We start from the raw sequence: 19,643 nt of genomic DNA on the forward strand, positions 1-19,643 counted from the left end.
CAATATCATCTAAGCTTCTGGCTCTCTGGAAACTTAGGAGAAAACTTAAAAACACTGATGCCTGCTCAGAGTGTTATCTTTTGAAACCAGGTCCAGAATATGTCTATTAATAGTATCACTAATACTATTACTACTTCTTGCCAGTGACCAGAACAGTAGAATTTGGCCTCTCATAATTCATGCCAAGACTTTAAACTCCTGTTTTGCTTATATCAGTTCTTTTGTAATTTACTTCCATTTGTTCTAGATAAATACAAAATAAATCAATGTTAAAATACAATTTTGTTATACGAAAAAATCTCAGAACAAAACATCATAATTTACCTCAAATATAACTATAAAAAATGAGGAAAGAAAAAGGGAACTGTCAGCTAAAGTATAATTTGGCACACGGAAACTTTACTATGGTCAAAGATAAAAAAGGAAAAACAAAACTTATCAAATGCACACAAAGCCTATAATAACTCTGCCTATACTGTACGGCTGGCAACTCAAATAGAAAAATCAATGCCAAATGATAAATGTAGACATCCATATTATAATTTCTACAAAGTGGCACTTAAGAACAGGAGTTCATATTAAATGTCTTCCTAACTGCAAAGTGAAAATCTCTGTATCTTTTTCCCCTGAAGATGGTCTTAGTATACAGCATCTTAGTACAGCATCTTTCCAGAAGATTTTCAGTGGTGGAAGCAAGAAATAGAAATGTTGTCAAGTCTTATTAACTACCCATGGCAGCTGAATGCCTAACCCCCATTTTACTCATGCTTATAATAATGCTGTTCAATTTCCCACCCCAACAGAACTAAAACAATTTATTTTTTTTTTTTGGTCCCGCAATTTTCTTTTTCTATCAACACAAAATAAAAAATAGAATATAACTGGCCCAAGTAAAAACATCTTCTCCTTGTAACAACCCCCCCCCAACAAACAAACCCAACAACAGTTCACATTGTTTCCTTTGCCACAAAGCTTGCAGTTCAGCACGTCAGATGTCATGGCCCACTAAATCTGAAGAGAAGTGCTTAATTATACAGTGCTTACTCAGAAATTTCAAATACAGAAGTTGCTTATGAGATGCCAACTAACATTTGCGAAGCAATACATATTTTGCATCACATACAGCTAGTTTCTCAGTTTACTCCTGAGATTCCACTGAGGAATTAAGGTCAGGGGTTAAAAAAAAAAATCCCTCCAAAAAAAAACAGTTTTATGGTTGTTCAGTATATAAAGCTATTTACTACCTTGTTCCTGGTACACTGTGCGGAAACAAGGAGCTCAGAAAGTAGGTGAGAGGGTTTAGTATTCAAGGCATGCCATAATCACGCCAGCTTCTCCAGAGCAACCTGCATTACTGCAGACCCTCTACCTAAGGTACAACATCTGGGGCAGGAGAACAGCAAAGCCTGCCTGGCCCAATCTCCAGATGCAATTGACTCACTGAATTACTTTGCACAAATACTGTTCACTTCCAATGGTATGCTTTATGACTGAAATTTGAACTTTACTCACTTTGCTAGAAATAAAATCCTGTGTTAGCCAATAACCTAGGCAAGGTCCCAGATAAACCTCTATATGCTCTATAAATCAGGTTGTGGTTATCAGTATGTGACCTTAATGATTCAGCTTTTTAAAATGCTGAAACTCAGCAAAAAACAGTAAGCTGAATTTTGCTCATCAATAAATATGGATTATGTTCAAAAGGTCAGAGAGAATTTACTTTATTAAACACATTTTTTCTATTTTAGTATTAGATTTTTATTGGTACAGATTTATTCCTCCAAATTTCCTAACAAAAAGGAAGATCTTTTTGGCTAGGTATTAGAAAATTACAATAACATGCACAGGTTAAAATATAAAAGTAGTGTCTACGTATTTCGTACTTCCAGAAAACAATGGGGAAAAAAAAATTAAAAGCTAATGTCCTCTCAGGCCATTCAGTGGAAGTATAAGAATTTAATAACAACAGTCTTGTTGCTGAAAACACTAATAGAATTTGTCCCCTAATTTCATTTGAAAAGGATCAAATACTTCAGCGGATGAAACAGTATGACTGCTATTATTACTGCCTGACCCCAGTGGCAGAGCTATGTATACAGCAAGGATGCTGCTGTATCATTTTGAAAGAGAAATAAAGAAAAAGAGAACTGTGAACACAACCTCAGAGATACACTCAGCCATTACAGCTACTGTGAGCTTGGATCTTCTTTAATCCTCACTCTTTTCTTTGGTTTCTCCTCCTTTCATAATTATTTCTAAATGTAAGGAAACACACACAAAAAAAAACCCTGGAATAAACAACTGGTATGTGGACAGCTGGAATGCCGCTCTATACCAAGGAGGGCCATTACAATAACAGACATAGTGTGTTGTTACAGAACAGTGAAACCTTACATGTCTCTCCAAAATGCAGCAGTAGCAAATACAAGGAGTTAAAACAGTCAGCTTTCAACACAAGCAGAATGGATTAGGGTTCTCTTCTGTTTAAGAGAGTAGTGTCTCATCAGAAGACTGCACAAGAAATTAACAATACATTCCAACTACAGGGCCTGTTGTGGGTTTAGATGGCAGTAGTAGGAAAGCCAGGCATAAGCCTATATTGTACCCAGCCAAAATACCAAATAAAGGTAATTTTTAAACTGTGTTTTTCTACATATGTGTAATGCAAGTATTCCATGTTAAGAATTGTTAATTACAGTAATTAGTAACATATACAAGGATACATATTGCTTTGCAGGAGCAGGCAAAAAGCAAATGCACGTATTGTGTATTGTACATGCCTGTGCAGAGCAAGCATGTATGAGAGTAGTGAAGGGCAACAATCACATATTAGTACTTTGTACATACTGTTACGTATATATTATCCGAGAAAAGGGAGCAATAATATTCTCAGGAAATGACAGTGAGGGAGAAAAAACCCAGTACATGTTCTCTGAACAGGCACGACGTAACTGTGAAGTACGTTCAGTGAATGCACGAGGTAATATCACCACACACAGAGCTGTGACAACCTGTGATCACTTCCTTCATAACCAGAACATGTTTTCACCTCTTTGGGTAATGTATGTTGTGAAAATCCCAATGCTTTTTACACACCTCAGACTATACAATGAGAACACCAAGAATATTTATAAATTTCTGGTTTTAATATAGAAAACTTACTTAAAATGCAGTTTACATAAAATTTAAGACTGCCTGAGAAAACCAAAGGAGGCAGTGGTAAACTTCAAGCATGGTCATTGCTCCTTTTACCATTTAGCTAGGAGACTGCAGAAAATAGTTGCCAGTGGTTGAAAATACTTTTAAGTGCTTTAACATAAGTGAACTGTATTAATTTCCCACCTCAAAGTAAATTGCATTTCATTTTGAAAGAAGTGATTCCTTCAATTATAGTAGCAGATGTTCTCCATCTTTAAGGTCTCCTGGACAAGTATCAAAAATTAATGCCAGAAGCTTAGTTATTCAATCTAAAATCTGGAGACAAAGACAACCCCTTGAAACTCTAGGTTCAAAAAGAAGTTTTCCTCACAAATAAATACAGTGAACTGTGCAGAAAACAAAAGTTACGAGGATTTTTGATGAAACAGCAGTACAAGCATAGAAGTGCTGTTAACCTGAAAAATTCAAGAATTCTTAGACTGCAGTTGTACACGTTTCACCGCAGGTAACCTTTTGAGTAATCCACTGAGAGAGATGAAACTATGCTACAAAGTCATACATCCCTTCCTGATTTGCCCCAAGGCTTAATGTGACCTATATTTAAAGCCAGAGGGAATCAATAATATTTAATTTAAGTTTTTTTAAAAATTTTGAATGAAAGAGTTAAAGTTCATCTTCATTTACCATTTCTATTATCATTGTCTATTACTGAAATGTAGTATTTGACTTCCAGTTCTTTTTCTCATTCACTACAGTTAAAATTCCAGCCAAATTCAGATGTATAATGTGCTTCACGCTGATCGGTTGTATATTGCCTTCCCATAAGAACCAGGAGAAATCTACACACCCTTAATGGCACCTAAATGGCAATATGGTAAGAGCACCTATTCTTGCCCAAAAGAGAAATAGACAGACCCTATCCTAGTACAATCACAAGAAACTAAACAGAGCCTGGGAGAGCGTTTATGCACTGGTAAGCAATTAACTGCAACACTAAAATGCTCATTTAGGCTTGTTCCCATTAGTGCTCCTACAAACAGCTGACGGGCAAGTCTGGGCAGTTAGAAAGTTCCTGGAACTGTTTTCAAAAGGCTATTTACATGCAACCACCCACTTTAGGAGGTTAAGGAAGTCCACAAACAAATATATATACACAGACATACACACACACACATCTGTGTATACATATATACACACACACGTGTGTGTGTGTGTATATATTTATTTATGCTGTTCCATGCCAGCTGGCCTCAGAGACCAGCAATATCCTCGCATACTTTAAATGCCCATTCCCCATACATACAGAGGAAGGTGTGAAGTTGGTGGAAGATGCCATGGAGCTGTCTCATTCTCTTTCCCTTTGCCTCCTTCAACAGGAACATACTTGCTTTTTTACTTCTCAATCAGTTCCTCATTCTGCTGCAGCCTTTGCAGCAGGACCCTAGATACGAGTCTTAACTGGCTTGAGGCATGACCCAGACAATGCCTGAATGTTGTCTCTTAAACAGACATGTCATATGCATTCAAATTACAAGGAATTGAAAAAAAAGTTTAATTTAAAAATTCAAAAACTAAGTTTATTTAAATATATAATAGAAATATGCAAGTGCTACTTTGTTATGAAATAGAAACCCATGCAATGGTACCTTTTTCATATCCCACACGGATACAGGGTTTTACTGACTCCTCTGTCTCCGTGTCCCAGCCAGGTGGTTTGGAAGGCTGGACTTTCCCAGACCGATCCAGTAACCCAAGAACATGGCGACCAATTGTCTCCTCCATCGCCATAGTTGTCTTCACAACTTCTAAAAGAATCTTCATGAGTTTTTCATTAGCCTTCTGGAACACAAGCCTACAGAAGAGAGAAGCTAATCAGTCCTTTGATTTCCCCTGCTTTCAAAGTGTTGTTTATACCTTCTATACCCTTGCAACCAGGAAAGATTTGCAGCTGAAGCAGTAAAATTAAGGTTTCTTTTTTAAGACACAAACCCACATGATACACATAAATATTACATTTGTGTTAGAACTCAGTTCTTCTTACAAAATATGTTAAAAGTCAAACTATTTATCAATATTTCTACTTTTATCTTGCTATTTTACCTAGTTATTCCTGGTCTACATTTCCCTGGTATTCATTATAAACTTACTCTTTCCTCAAAGTGACAATTGAAAAGATTGCTCCTCTATATGGATCAAAGAAGTTACAGAATAGTCAAAAGGTATTACGAAATGTAACAATCATATTCATACAAACGTATTTCACATATGTACATACAATGTGTATATGAATACATGTGTATAGATGATATATACAATTCTATACGTGTGTAAAATGAAAGATACAGTAAAATAGGCTAAGATTTGTCTCATCTTCTGTGCCATTACATTGTTAGGGCTTTATGAAAAATAAGACACTATGTAATCTAAGTCTGTAAACTTAGCAATATAGTTATCTAGAATAAAAAATGCCATTATCATCAGTCGGAATAAAGCTTATAAGTATTATTAACAACAAGAACATGATTCTCAAAATTTCTTAGAAAACGTTTTCTTAAGAGTTCTATGCACCTTTCTTTAGAAAGAAGAGCTGATGTTTCATCAGGCTTTCTTCCTCCATCTTCATGTTCAAAGATCTGCAGTCTCACATCCTTTTGGTTTTCATTTTCATTCTGAGTAAGTTTTTGCAGAGGGAGAGAAGACAAAAAGGACAGAAATCCTGTCATGCCAGAATCAACACATTCTTACACACAGCAGAATATGACATTTAAAACCTAATTTAGTTGTGTTCTGTTAATAAAACTTATGTACCAAATTCAAAACCCAAGAAATAACTCCTCCTACACGGAAAAATTAACTAAAAGATAAATAAAACCAAAACAGGAAATTCAAGGCAGGGCCTATTAGAAAGAACTTTGTTATAGTGATTAAACAGTCCTTGTGTTTTCTGTTGGTGTTGCTATAGTGATATGGAAATGTGAGTTTACCTGAGTAAATAGCTATAGTAATAATCCCCACCTTCAAACTGTTAAAACTAGCTTCTGTTCAGCTGAAGTAAAAAACTACGTCTACCAGTACCGTCTCTTGATTCTTAAACCTTTGTTCAAGCAATAACCAACATCTTTTAGGAAAATATATTATATAAAAAGAGTAGCAGCAAAAAGGAATCTTACTGGTTTTACATGCCACAGCTGCCAAGAAAATCAAAGTCCATATTTACCTCTGTTTGCGTGCTGCTGTTTTGTAGCTGGCAAAGCAGCCTCTCTTTTCCGGGTACAGAATGTTGTTTTAATGATTCCAGTTCTTCTAAAAGTATTCGCTCTCTTTCTGCAACCAGGTTGTCATTCTCCATTGAGACACGCTAAGAAAGAAGTGTCATAGAGGCACACTCAATTTTTTAAGCTTCTGAGTATTAGCGAGTCCTGTCACTTCTAATTTTTTACATATTTTGCACAATAAAATTTCAGTCCACCTCTTTAAATGGTTAAACAGACATTGAAAGCTTTCTAGAATGGAATGCAGCCAATAAATACTTTTGGTATCTTATACCTTCAAGATTTTCGTGAAATTTTTATGCTTTTTATGAAACACAGTGGTCACAATGCAAACTGGAAGGAATTTCTGGATATTACATGCTGTAGTATGTTTCACACCAGAAAAAAAGATGAAAATAAGTTCTTTTTATAAAAAGCCTACACACACTCTCTTTTAGAAGAGCTAGAAGTGTTCATGGCTTAAATGCAATGTATGCATTTCTATGCAATTCTTATGAATAAACATCCTTGGCTTTAAAAACTGGAGAAAAGCCAGCAGTGTAAGTTCTACTTAATGTTTTTCTAGTTTCAGGAATTTGCAATTTGCAACCTCTAACAAAAGATGCAGTTGCAAATTGACGAAGAGGTAAAAGGAGAAAGGATGTATCTACTGAAAGGAAAGATTATCAGGACAAATGACAGAAAGACACCTACAAAGCAGCTAGGAGAAACAGACACCTGACATTGCTGGAGATGACAACTAGGACACAAGTGACTGGCTCTCTAGATTCCCCAGCTCCTTGATCCCAAACTTAAGCAGAACAGAACCAGGTCTGGATATGGTATGAAGGAACCTAAAGCTCCACTCCACAGTGAAATCAAAGAATTTTAGAATTCACTGATTACTATTTCCAGGTGCATTTTTGTACTGTTACATTGTTGAAGTTAAATCAGAGCAAGACAAATTCTTCTGGATTCTGTTTGTCTTTCAAGGGAAGAAATCCTTGAAAGCAAGTCTATAAACAACGTTATTTTTGAAGACTTAATTATTAAGATAAATTAATGAGTTTCATTGGCATACCTACTATAGGCTTTGAATAGATGCAGAGTGACGACAAGTTAAGTTTAAAAAGGCAAGGAAACAATGCTGTTTCCCATGAAACTACACAGATCTTTTTGGATTCCATCCACCTGGAATGTGGCATGGTTTACAATGCATCTGCACTCACTCTTCCGGCTGCTGTGAAGCACTACAGGTTTTCTCCAGGTTTACAGAAGTCTAAACTGACCCATCACTGACTGAGCTTTGATTAAAGAAATATGCCTTTTATACATACATGCATATATGTGTTTATATATATGCACATATGTGTGTATGCACGCATATAGTAAATATATGTATACCTCAACATACAGAGAGATACAAATAGAAATAAATATCTCTCTGCCTGGTGATGTCCCTTTGTTAATCCACATTAACCCACTGGGTCAAACTCTGTTATTACCTCAGCTAGTTGCATTTTAAGACTCTCAAGCTCTGCTAAGAGTTGCTCTTGATTTTCTTTTTGGCGTTCCATTTGCTGCATGTGCCCTTGTCTCAATAATTCTGTTGCCTGCTGATGTTCCTGATATTGCCGTACTAGCTCCTGTCGCATGTCTTCCAAACGTTCCTCATATAACAACAGCTCACTTGACGTTTCTGTGTCTGATGCCATCATCACACTGTAGCGCTGAAATATTGGACCTACTTTAGCATTTTATGTTCAATGACAGTTTTTAGTAAACATTTAAATAAATTTTAGAAAATACTTCCACAAATTAAAGTAGCTATCACAAAAGCATTACCTTGTAGCCAGCTTCTTGGGAAGTCCAGGCTTACAATTATTCTCCATTTAATTATTTTTTTTTAAATAACTGTGAACAGTGTTAACACTTAGCTTTTTAGCTGGCAGGGATTTCAACATAAAACACACTGGCTGACAAACACACGTGTCAGTGTGTGTACAACAGCAGATGTTTGAGAGCAGTATCATACAAAACAGGAATATTACAGTTTATTCACTATCAAGATAATACAAGACCAGAATATTTAACCGTTATGGAAATCTGAAACTATAATTTTTAGTCCAGCTAATGCCAAATTTAATTAAAAAAAACATTAAACATAGGATGAAATTGTGGAGTGAAAATTTATGACTGCTTTTTACCATATTTATTCCACCTTAGCCCCACCCCATGTCTTTGAAATGCTAAATATATATTTTACATATTACTTTTATAATTTTTATGTTCAGCTGATAGCCTTTATCACAAGTGCCTCAAACTCTTTAAGCACTATATTTAATTTGTTCCTTGTATAAACACTAGAATATAACCTAGCTTACAAAATGTCTTTATAGAATTTATTGCCTGCAATACAGTTTTATCCATAAAATGGAATAATCTATTTTAATGTAACCCGTGTTATGTTCTATTCCTTTCCTCACAGCACAGCATAACGCCACGACAGGCAGAATGCAGGAAAGACAGGTAGGTAATTTAGGTCTAAAATTGTCACCTCTTTGAAAGGGAAATATTTAAATGGAATTTTCGTCTTAACCTTTCTTTGCAGTTCTCATTGATATCAACTGCAAATCTGTTGGAAAAATTATTCAGATAGTGTTACATGCTGCCATTTTTTTTCCTCACCCCACTTACCTGTGTTTCTTCTGCCAAAAGCCCTTTGACATTGGGAAACTGTTCTTCAGAAATCTCTGGTTCATGTGTGGTCTGTACTAATAAGCAACCAGGCTTGCTATTAGCATGAAGCCGTTCTCCAGGCAAGTTGATCTCACCAGACTCTTCACTGAGTTCCTTGCAAAGTGATTGCAATTCTTCTTCATCCTTACTGCTTTTTCCTGTTGTTTTTCTAAGAAGGCTGTCAACCTCTTCTTCACTACATTGCTTTTTAATTTCAAAATGCATTCCCTGTTGAGGTACAATCTGTGTTTGTGCTGCTTCTTCCTTCTGCCTAGCAATTCCTGACAACTCAGTCTGTTTGGCAAATGCTACGCTCATTGACACAATTACCTGAATAAGTAAGAAAAGTCTGTATTAGTTCATGCTTCACAGCATCTCCTGTTGCTGAAGAAATCTCACTGCTGACCACAATTATATAAGTACTAAAAGTTCTGAACTACAATCTACATTGTTTTTTTTTCCTGAGGAAAACAGGCAAAAGAACAGAGACATCTTGCCAATCTCATCAACAGTCACATCTTAAAATAGAGACATGCTGTATTTAAGGTAGTTTATTAAAATGTGATGCTATTTTCAGTTAAAATGCATTATTTGCCACAGAATTAACTTGTCCTTTTTGAAAAAAAGATTCTATAAGGCGACTTTAAAAAGTCCTGGCATACTGACATAAGTGCAGTTTTGCTAAGCTTCCTCTAACCAATTTATCCTTTGTAAATGTTTCACCAACGTGGAATTTTGGGCTGTACAAAGACAGTAGTGCCATGTACTTGATACTCAGCACAGGAATTTTACTAGATCAGAAAGAAACTTCTACTGGCATTAAATAGCTGAAGTTGCAGTTACAACAGACTGGTAAGTTTTGTAAGTATTGCTAAGTATCTCCTTCTAATACAAATAAATCCCTTTTCCAATCATGTGAGCAGTTATTTTCTAGATTTAGAATACAGCCATTTATAGCATAAGCTACAAAAAAGTGTAAAAATATAGTATAATAAATACAGAAGTGTTATATTTGAAAAGACCTAATACTTCCTTTCCAGATAATGCGTTTGTCTTTTGAACTTAAAACTGCCCTTAAGAAAACACAAACCAGTCACGTACTTTACCTTCCCATAAAGAAGGGTCTTCTGGGCAGCAGATGAGAGAAATGGCACTTTTACTCCAGAAATGTGGATTACTTAAATTAATGCCAGAACCCAGTGCTGGCTATAACATTTTTCTTAACTCTGACTGTAAACCTTTTTAAGAAGTACTCCTTTGTTTTTCCCAATTTTAGATTTATGTTAAACTGATTTTTATTTATGCCATGATATAATGGAAAGCAGAGATAATTTTTCATTCTCAATGAAGTGAAAAGATTTTTGGAAGTCGAAAAGTAAGCAAATCCACAATTTAATATGTCACCTTAAAATCTTAATTTTACTTTTCATGTTTTAAATAAAGTCATCAGATCCAAATAAAACCTACACATTTTACACAACATATTAAAATGCACAAAAAAATATGATCAGAAAATTGTATGAAACTGTTAAATGCAAAATCGTTTGAACTGACCTGCTGTTAAGGCTACAGTAGCGAGAAATTCATTCTCTAAACCTCTGGATTTCCTAAATAAATTCTAGTATCAAGTATGGTTGCATGTTGTCTAGTCTCTTTTGCATCTTAAAGCAAAACACCACCACCACCCCCTTACATAAATAGAAATTACGAGTCACAAATAGGACAGACGGCTAAAAAAACCCACAGTGTTTCAGGTTTGTTTCGTTTTGTTTTTTTTAAAGACTTTCCCATTCAGAAATGGCAAATGAAAATGTCAATTTTTTTAAACACGTTTTTAAGTACGAAAATAAAAATAATACCTTTGCTATCTCTTCTTCTAATCTTTCTTGGTACTGTTTTTCTAGCAATTGAAGGACATCCAGATCATCATTCCCCATTTCACTTGCACTAGTAAGCTGTAAGAAAACCATGAAATCTCAGATCATGTATTTGTGCTTTTATTTAATTTCCAAAGTTTCAATCTGACAGATTTTTTTCTTCAATTAGGTTATCTTCATTTCATGCAAACCACATAATTTTGTAGCACAACATAAAAGAAATGGGTAAAAAAAACTTCAAGTTTCTGGTTCAACATGAATTTTAAAAGTAGAATTTGCAACAGCTCTTCATCCAGCACTATTTGAATTGTCAAATGCAGAGAAAACAGGTGAGAAAGCACAGGATCACACTGCAAAACAGCATTGGTATTTTTAAAAATGCAGAATTTTTGAGCCAGGTTTCCAGCAGTAGAGGGGGAGAAATGTATGGGGTCTTTTCCATTTGCATTTGGTTTCTAAGATCTTTGGGATTACTTTTGCAAAATTTCTCCAAAACTGTGCAGTCTATACTTCAAAAGTATTAGGATTTCACTTAAATCACTCTTCTGTCATAACCAGTTTTTAAAGAAGAGTCACAATATTATAGACTCCTGGAGAAATCCCAGAATTTGAACACTAATTTTCTTCCACTTTCGTAAGAAGCAGTCCAACCCCAATGTCTTGTTTTAGATCCAAGACAAATAAAGTAAGTTTTATCCCTGATAATTTCCAGAAGTGTTTTTCAGCAAACATTATCTTTTTACTCTAATATGGTCTAATAGTATAGCATAGTACTAAGATAATTACTTTAATACTACCAAATATTAGTCTATATTTCAATTTCATCTTAAAATTTAAAGCATCTGTATTATATTGACCATATGTATATTAGCTGTCAACTGAGTTATACGATACCTCCAGTGTTTCATCTGTTCTTTGCTGATGATTTTCAGTGCACTTCACTTTCCTGAAAACTTCTTTTAGGTTTATTTCTGAATCTGTGGATACACTAGAAAAGTAAAAGAAGCAGAGGGGGTGAAATTTAAATAAGTCAGTATTTCAGTATCCATTTTTTTTCCTCCATTAAAATATGCATTTTATAAATACATATATACATTATGTATATTCAAAGACCTATAACTTCAAATATTTTCCTCAGAACACACCTTCTCCTGTGCCACTAATTTCATGCACTTGACAAGGTAATTCATCTGCCTTCCAATTGCTAGTTCCTCCTCTCAGTGCAACACACCTTAACACCAGTTTTGCCAATGACCTCACAAAACTTACTTTTAAAGCTACCTGAGAATATTTCATGCATAGTAACTATACACAAAAAGATGAAGACAAAAGCACCTGTTTGGATCATAACACTATGAGAGAAACCAGAATGGCTATGTGTATGAAGCCCTAAAAAATGGTTATATTTATTTTGATACTTTTAAATTTATGTTTATCAGAGGCACTGCTTTCTTTCCTCTTGTGTTATATAGATGAGGCATACACAGGAAAATAGTAAGAAATCTGATTCACTTTATATTTAGATAACAACATGCTGAAATATATTCAGAGACAGTCTTTTCCAACAGAACCGCTCTACGTATTCACAGTGCTGTAAGTCAATAAACACCAAAGTAACATCACACATCACCAAAACTCTAGCTCCCCTTTCACTACATATTGAAAAAGGCTTAACAGAATTACACTGCCAAAAGGAAAAGATACAGTATCAAACTACCTAAAATAATAAAAAAAATATCTCCTCTAATATTTGTGATCTGCTACCAAAAAGGAACTAACACGTTGCTAAAAGACAGGATACAAATTTAAGTTAGCAGGCAAGTTTATTGTCTGAGAGACTTGCAGTCTTAACTACGCTAGGGTTTTACATAGACCATGAAGTTTCCTTTTGCTCAGATCTGAGAGCTGGCATAAATAATCCTGAAATGGAGTCCAGAACAGTAGTTTTTATAAAATTTGTGAGAATTTTAATTACAAGAGCAACCCATTATTTTTAGCATTCACATTTCATTTGGTGAATGAATAGTAGCAACTGGTTGGTTGGGTTGGGTTTTTACAAAAATTCCCACGCTTGGCCACAGCTATACTCAGATCTTAGTTTAAAAGATGCAGCAACAAATCAGGTATGGAGATTGAGTATGTAAGAGATCATTCAACAGGCTACTGACTACACCATTAAAAGAGACTCATCTCTTCCAGCTGGAGATGTAACGAGACAGACCTCCATACATTATTAGAAACCAGTTTAGGTACCAATCTAGGAACTCTTCCTGTAAAACTCCAGTTTAATTTTAATGTTTAAAACCTTAAACATTCAAGTATGAAAGCTAAGAGAATGCAACACTTCAAGGGAAATGTCCTCCCTACTGTTAGCTCCTAAATATCGATAAACACTATAAATTCTCATTAAACATATGTAAAGTGAATTTTGAGTATTTTAGGTGAATAGTTAGCATAGATTAAATCAGAACACTAACTATCCATTTAAAAACAGTTTAAAAATGATATATGAATATCTACACCTTGTCTTGGCCAGCACACATACAGAAGTATATAGTTTTACAAAAAGCATTTTGAAAATGCTCATAGGGTTTTTTTTTCCTTAACCAATTAAAAAGTAATTAAGAAGCCATATAGTCCCTTAAAACCAAACTCAGGCTAATAAACTAATAAACATGTACTGACTCTACAAGGCAGATAGTGAAAAATAGTGATATAAAATTACAAGTCTCAGTCTTACAGATAAATAATCATTTGCAGAACTTGGACCTCTTGTTTATAAAACCATATATATAAGTGTTAATTCATAGAAGGAAAAAGATTTGGTTATTTTACTTGCCACTTCCAAGATTAGAAATATATTTTAAGGAATGAAAGGAAAACTGTTTAAAAGTTAGAAAAAACAGATGGCTGAAAAAAGGCTGTGATCAAACAATAACGGAAAAACAGCTGGTTTGGTTCTGATGGGTCATGGTTGAAGGAAAATACTTTCATCTTCATTTCTCTCGCCTTCTAAGGATTTATCCTACCACAGTCCTTTTGCTTTTTAAGGGTGTACTGTGGTAAGTATATCAAGTATTTAACAATTTCCAGAAACATTTAGACAATTTCCCCCCCTTTTCAGTAGCATATCCTATTGCCACTGTGTCTATCCATTTGCCTTTTACAGTTGGGCACTGGTCTGACTAACAAGCCCTCACAGTTCTCTCTCACAGAAGGGAGATTCAGATAAAAGAAAAATGCAGAGAATCTGAGCAGATTTGTAGGATAGTAAATTAAACTATAATGTAAGTAAATGCAAGGAATACAAGGGTCAAAAACAGAAGAACAGGAAACCAGAGATGACACTGAATCAGGCACAATTAAAAGCACCCACCACTCCTTGAACGCATTCAAGGAGACAATGAAAGAATCGGGGAACAGAAGCAGGCTCCATAGCTGTCAGGATTCCCCCATGACAATTTCAACTCTTTCAGTTTTGAATGGCCACAAAAGTCAGGGCCAGGAGAAGGCTGTTGAGTGTATCCCATGGCCCACAATTTGGTGAAAGCCAGAACGTATTAACTGGACCTCAATTCTGCCATGAACTTTATTGTTACATATAATTCTAGAAAATCACCAATTTCATGCAACTGTCTCTTAACCAGGTGTCTTTAGTTGTAAAGTACACTGCCTGGAAGTTCAAGGCTTAAAAGTGGTCTATCAAGTCAGGAGTTTTGAAATTACTGCTAAAAAGCTCATCTATACAAAATGACATTTGTACGTTATCCCAATTATCAAATCAGCCTCTATTAACTATAAAAATGTAATAAATTCTAAATGCTGCACTACTTAGTTTGCAATGTTTACGTCATTTCTTCATAACACTCAACAACTCCTGATGGAACAACATAAGAGTAATGTTTTTATAAAGAATTTCTCAAATTTTGAAATAAAACACGTAGCTTTACACAAATGGTTACCTGAAACACTTGTTTTGTACGCAGTGCAAAGTTACAAGGATTAAAGAACAGATTAATACCTCATGCGGTCAGAGGACACCCCAGCACTCTGAAGCTTGTCCTGCAGATGGACAATCTCTGTAATGTATCTCTCTTCACGTTCTTTCAGCTGCTGTTGGAAATAGGACCGGAGGTGTTCCAGTTCTTGAGCATGCTGTTCTTCAAGCTGTGTTTTAAGGTTCCCCATCTCCTTCAAACAATATTCTTGAACTGTAGAATCTATATGTAGGTTATTGGGTGGGTGGATGGGAATAATAAAACTCCCTCTCAAGTTATTAGCAATGATGGACTGAATAATTATCGTGGTTTAAAAATTATTCTGATATCATATCAATTACTTTTCCATAACAAATAATTCTAACTTCATCTTCAATTTTGCAAAACTATATTTGATATGGCTAACAGAACTTTTTGGTGGAAAACCAAAAAAGCCTAAACCAAAACTGTTTCACAGAATGTAATTCCAAAATATTACAGCAATTTAAAAAAAAAAAAATTATCAAGAGTATCATACTGCAAAATCTGCAAAAATCTCTTAGGCGCTTTAAGCTGTAGCAATCTATAAATCAGTTAAAATTTGAAGTCATTGTCCTCTCTCTCTCTGAATATGTACTCATTAAGAACAACATATGCATCTTTTTACCCATTGGACCCTGAGAAGGGGTCTGCAGACACTCATTCCGTGTTTCCAGGTGGCAAGGTTTGTCTTCTTTCCTCCTTTGTGAAGAAGATAGCCATGGTTCTTTGACCTAAAAAATAATCAAGTAAATACAAGTGATGACAATTTGTCCAGGAATAATGCAAACATATTAACTGTAATTATAAACATATAAGAAAGGTTGATAGTCAATGCATAAGAGAGCGTAACCAGTGTTACATGTTTCATTTTACAGCCCGAATGACCAAGTATACATTTATTAGCTAGATGATCAGCCTATGTAGAATGTCCACCGTAAATCTCAAATTCCTCTCTTTGGACCTAAACTGTTAAGTCATAATTCCTCTGACTCCAGGACCATTATACTTCCTTTCCAAGAAGAAGAGGTAAACGTTAATACCCTCCTCAGGCCCAAGATGCAGTTTTCACATACAAATGTTTTTTTTCTACATCTATATCCACCAATACACGTGACCTGCAACCATCTCTTGATATAATTGGCTAGTGTACTCTATTTAATACATGGAAGTAACTAACTCCAACTTTACTGACAAAATTTGTCATTAGGAATCCCAGGCCCCCAAGGTAAGTGTAAAAGTTTGGAGCAAGGAAGACAACCTTGGTGGAGGAGAATCAGGTGAGGGAACAAATGAGACATGAAAAATTTGGTAGAGCCTGATGGGAGACACCAAGCAGTGCTGACGGAGCTGGTCTATGTTACTGCGAGGCCATCCTCAATTATCTTTCAAAGGACATTGTGATTGAGGGTGGTTTCTGAGGACTAGATAAAAGCACTCCTACTTCAAGAAAAGTAAGAAAGTTTTGGGGAACTACAGTCAAGTCACCCTCACTTTGATCTCTGGGAAGGCAATGGAGAAAATAATCCTGGAAACCATTCCCAAACATATAAAGCCAAGAAGATACTCCATTTGGGAGTACTCGGTATGGATTTATTAAAGGGGAAATCATACCTGACCAACCTTTCAACATCACCTCTTATTACATGCCCACAGACACACTGATGAAGAATGGGGATGGCAAGGCCAACTGCAAACTGGCTGAACTGCTGGGCTCAAAAAAATTGTGATCGGTTGCACAAAGTCCAGTTGGAAGCCAGTAACTAGTGGTATACCTAATCGGTTGATACTAGAACCGATACTGTTTAATCTTTTCATTAATGTCCTGGATAACGGGACAAGAGTGCACCCTCAGCAGCTTTGCAGACTGTACGGAACTGGGAGGAGTGGCTGATACACCAGACGGTTGTGCTGCTGTTTCAAGAGACCTCAACAGGCCAGAGAAATGGGCTGACAGGAGCCTCATTAAGTTCAACAAAGGTGAATGGCAAGTCCTTCACCCTAGAGAGGAATAGCCCTTTGCCCCAGTACATGCAGAGGACTTCCCACCTGGAAAGCAGCTTTGCAGAAAAGGACGTGGGGGCCTAGGCACCAAGTTGGACAGGAATCAGTAATGTGCCATTATGACAAAAGTCCAACAGCCTCCTGGCCTGCATTAGGAAGAGTGTTCGCCATAGGGTCAAGGGAGGGGATCCTTCCTCTCTACCCAGCACTGGTGAGGCACATCTGGACTGCCGGTTCCAGTGCTGCACCCCCAGTATAAGAGAGAAATGGTCATACTGGCATGAGTCCAGCAGAGGGTCACAAAGGGGATGGGGGGCTTGGAGCATTTGTCTTACAAGGCCAGGCTGAGAGAACTGGAAATGTGTAACCTGAAGAAGACAAGGTTGGCCACTAGACTCTCCATCCTTGGAGATACTCAAAATTCGATGTGACACAGTGCCAGGCAACCTCCTCTTGCTGACCCTGCTTTGTGTGAGGGGTTGGATTAGATAAACTCCAGAGGTTCCTTCTAACATCAGCCATTCCACAATTCTGTGACGTGGGTAGCAGCTTTCTCTACTTTATCAAATCTTTGCCTTCCTCTGCACTCAACCACAATACATAAACACAATTGCAAACACATTCTTTGCTCGTTCAGAGGGAATTCATGCAAGAGAAAATTCAAACACTTATATATATTAAAAATGTTTACCTGTTTACAATCCTTTATCAGCTGTGTTTGAAGTGCTTTCAGCCTACTGTACTCTTCCATTATCCTGTGTAGAAGTGCATCCATACGCTCTTGCACAGCTAAACAACATAACCAGGGACTTAGAAAAAACACAACCAACCAACCAACTGAAATCAAACATTTTACCACAAACTTTAACAATTTTAATACAGTGAATTGTTCACAAGTTCTCTAATGAAGAATTATCTGATAAACATTACATATTATTGAAACAACTGAGGCCCCTTCCAAATTTTGGATGCATTTTTATATAGTATTGATATATATGATTTTTTTGGTAAAGCTGCTAGCTTCTTCTACAAAAGGAGAAGGGGAAGGAAAACAAACCCAAACCACTTTTTTCACCAATTTCCACTACAATGAAAGCAGCACAAGAAAATACCCATAATAAAAAAAAAAAATCAGAAGTGGTTCAGAACAGTGAGGAAATCCCTAAAGCAGCTATTTAGTCACATTAATCAGCACCTGAACAACCAATGGTATAATTGCCAGTCTGAAATACTTGAAATCAGTAATTTATTATTTTCTTTTAACCAGCATGATAGTACAATGTCATTACCTTGAGCCTGACCTCTATGTATTGGTAATTCTACACTCAGTTTTTCTTTCACAGCAGCAGTTTCGTGGAAAATATCCTGTCCCCTATCACCAGCTTCTACAGCAGGTGAAGAATGTTCCTTTTGATTGTAACACAAAGCCTGCATAACAAATTAAACAAAAAAAAAAAGTGAAGAATTTTTTGTTAATTTATCAATCACAATTCTAAAACAAAACAAGAAAAATGCTGGCAGGAAAGTAGTACTTTGTGAATATTATCTTCTGTGGAAATGATGGCATAGATGTTTTGTTCTGTCATAAGGACCTAGAAAATCTTTAAAACTCCTGATAAAAGAAACAGGTATGGAAAAACTTTTCAGCTAAAACATAAATACATATATTTTTGAATTCTTATTTAATTTGGAACTGCCAAGTATTAAAATCTTGCAAAGAAAGGCCTCCTTCATTAATACTGAAAGCAAATTTACGTTATAAATGTCTCATTCTTGTAAACCGCAATTTTACTTGGAAGGAGGATTCCCTAAGGCAGAAATGTGTACCTCTTTAGAGATTACCATTCATCATGTCCTTAAGTATTCAACAAATAGTATAAAAGGGGATGGCATAAGAAAACTCATGCAAATCATAAACCAGAACGCCTCATGTTTGTTGGTGTTATGTGGCCAGCAGAATAGCTACCATATTTACCATGACTAGGCAAAGAGAAGATTTATCTGTACAATTTCTGAAGATAAATGATCCTGAAAAGAAACAGGCTGCTCAGAGCACACAGTGGCATTCTTCAGTTAAAGATTTTGGACTCCATAGACAGCAAATTCAGCTTACAAAAGTAAAATCACAATTCCTCCAAAAGCTCAACATGGAATCATACATAACAGCAGCGTTCTTCTCAGCTGTGAAACAACTGATGTCAGGCTCTCATCTAGCTGCTACATTCTGTGAGCTACCATGGAGTCCTGCTTAATCTCTCCTAAGCTTGCTCTCAAGTAAAAAAGTTCTGTTGTCTATTTTCCCCAAAAGATATGGCAAAGTAGTATTACTGGTGGCTGATACTAGAACGCAGACTAAAAATAAGCTTAAATTTTTTACTATAATATTTGATTACTGAGAACAATATAGACAGCAATTTTACTAGCTTCTTAGACACTTAAGTCTTTGAAAGATATCCTGCAGCTAAGAAAGAAATTACTATCTTACTGCAGATATGAGTGTGATGTCCTGTGCGTCAATATGTGTGTGACATTGGATGACTGTTAAATCAAAACATAGAGCCAGACACACACAGAAAGAAAAAAAATACTTCTGAACT

The 19,643-nt window shown here is 35.8% G+C and overlaps 1 protein-coding gene across 9 annotated transcripts in view; it reads right to left on the reverse strand.

Moving 5' to 3' along the window:
• Positions 1–19,643, reverse strand: part of AKAP9 (A-kinase anchoring protein 9) — a 120,770-nt gene that overhangs the window by 47,370 nt on the left and 53,757 nt on the right. For 8 of the 9 annotated variants that reach the window (XM_056335597.1, XM_056335596.1, XM_056335593.1 and 5 more), the window contains 11 exons: positions 18,336–18,474; positions 17,738–17,835; positions 15,671–15,776; positions 15,048–15,246; positions 11,921–12,014; positions 11,009–11,104; positions 9,108–9,479; positions 7,916–8,140; positions 6,377–6,517; positions 5,728–5,828; positions 4,806–5,011 (listed from right to left, as the gene is read on the reverse strand). In XM_056335597.1, coding sequence (XP_056191572.1) covers positions 4,806–5,011; positions 5,728–5,828; positions 6,377–6,517; positions 7,916–8,140; positions 9,108–9,479; positions 11,009–11,104; positions 11,921–12,014; positions 15,048–15,246; positions 15,671–15,776; positions 17,738–17,835; positions 18,336–18,474 — 1,777 coding nt within the window. The remainder of the gene's footprint in view (positions 1–4,805; positions 5,012–5,727; positions 5,829–6,376; positions 6,518–7,915; positions 8,141–9,107; positions 9,480–11,008; positions 11,105–11,920; positions 12,015–15,047; positions 15,247–15,670; positions 15,777–17,737; positions 17,836–18,335; positions 18,475–19,643) is intronic. The other variant, XM_056335590.1, reaches the window with a different exon arrangement.

The sequence above is a fragment of the Falco biarmicus genome, chromosome 4, assembly GCF_023638135.1.
Source record: "Falco biarmicus isolate bFalBia1 chromosome 4, bFalBia1.pri, whole genome shotgun sequence".
In the NCBI taxonomy this organism is placed as follows: Eukaryota; Metazoa; Chordata; class Aves; order Falconiformes; family Falconidae; genus Falco; species Falco biarmicus.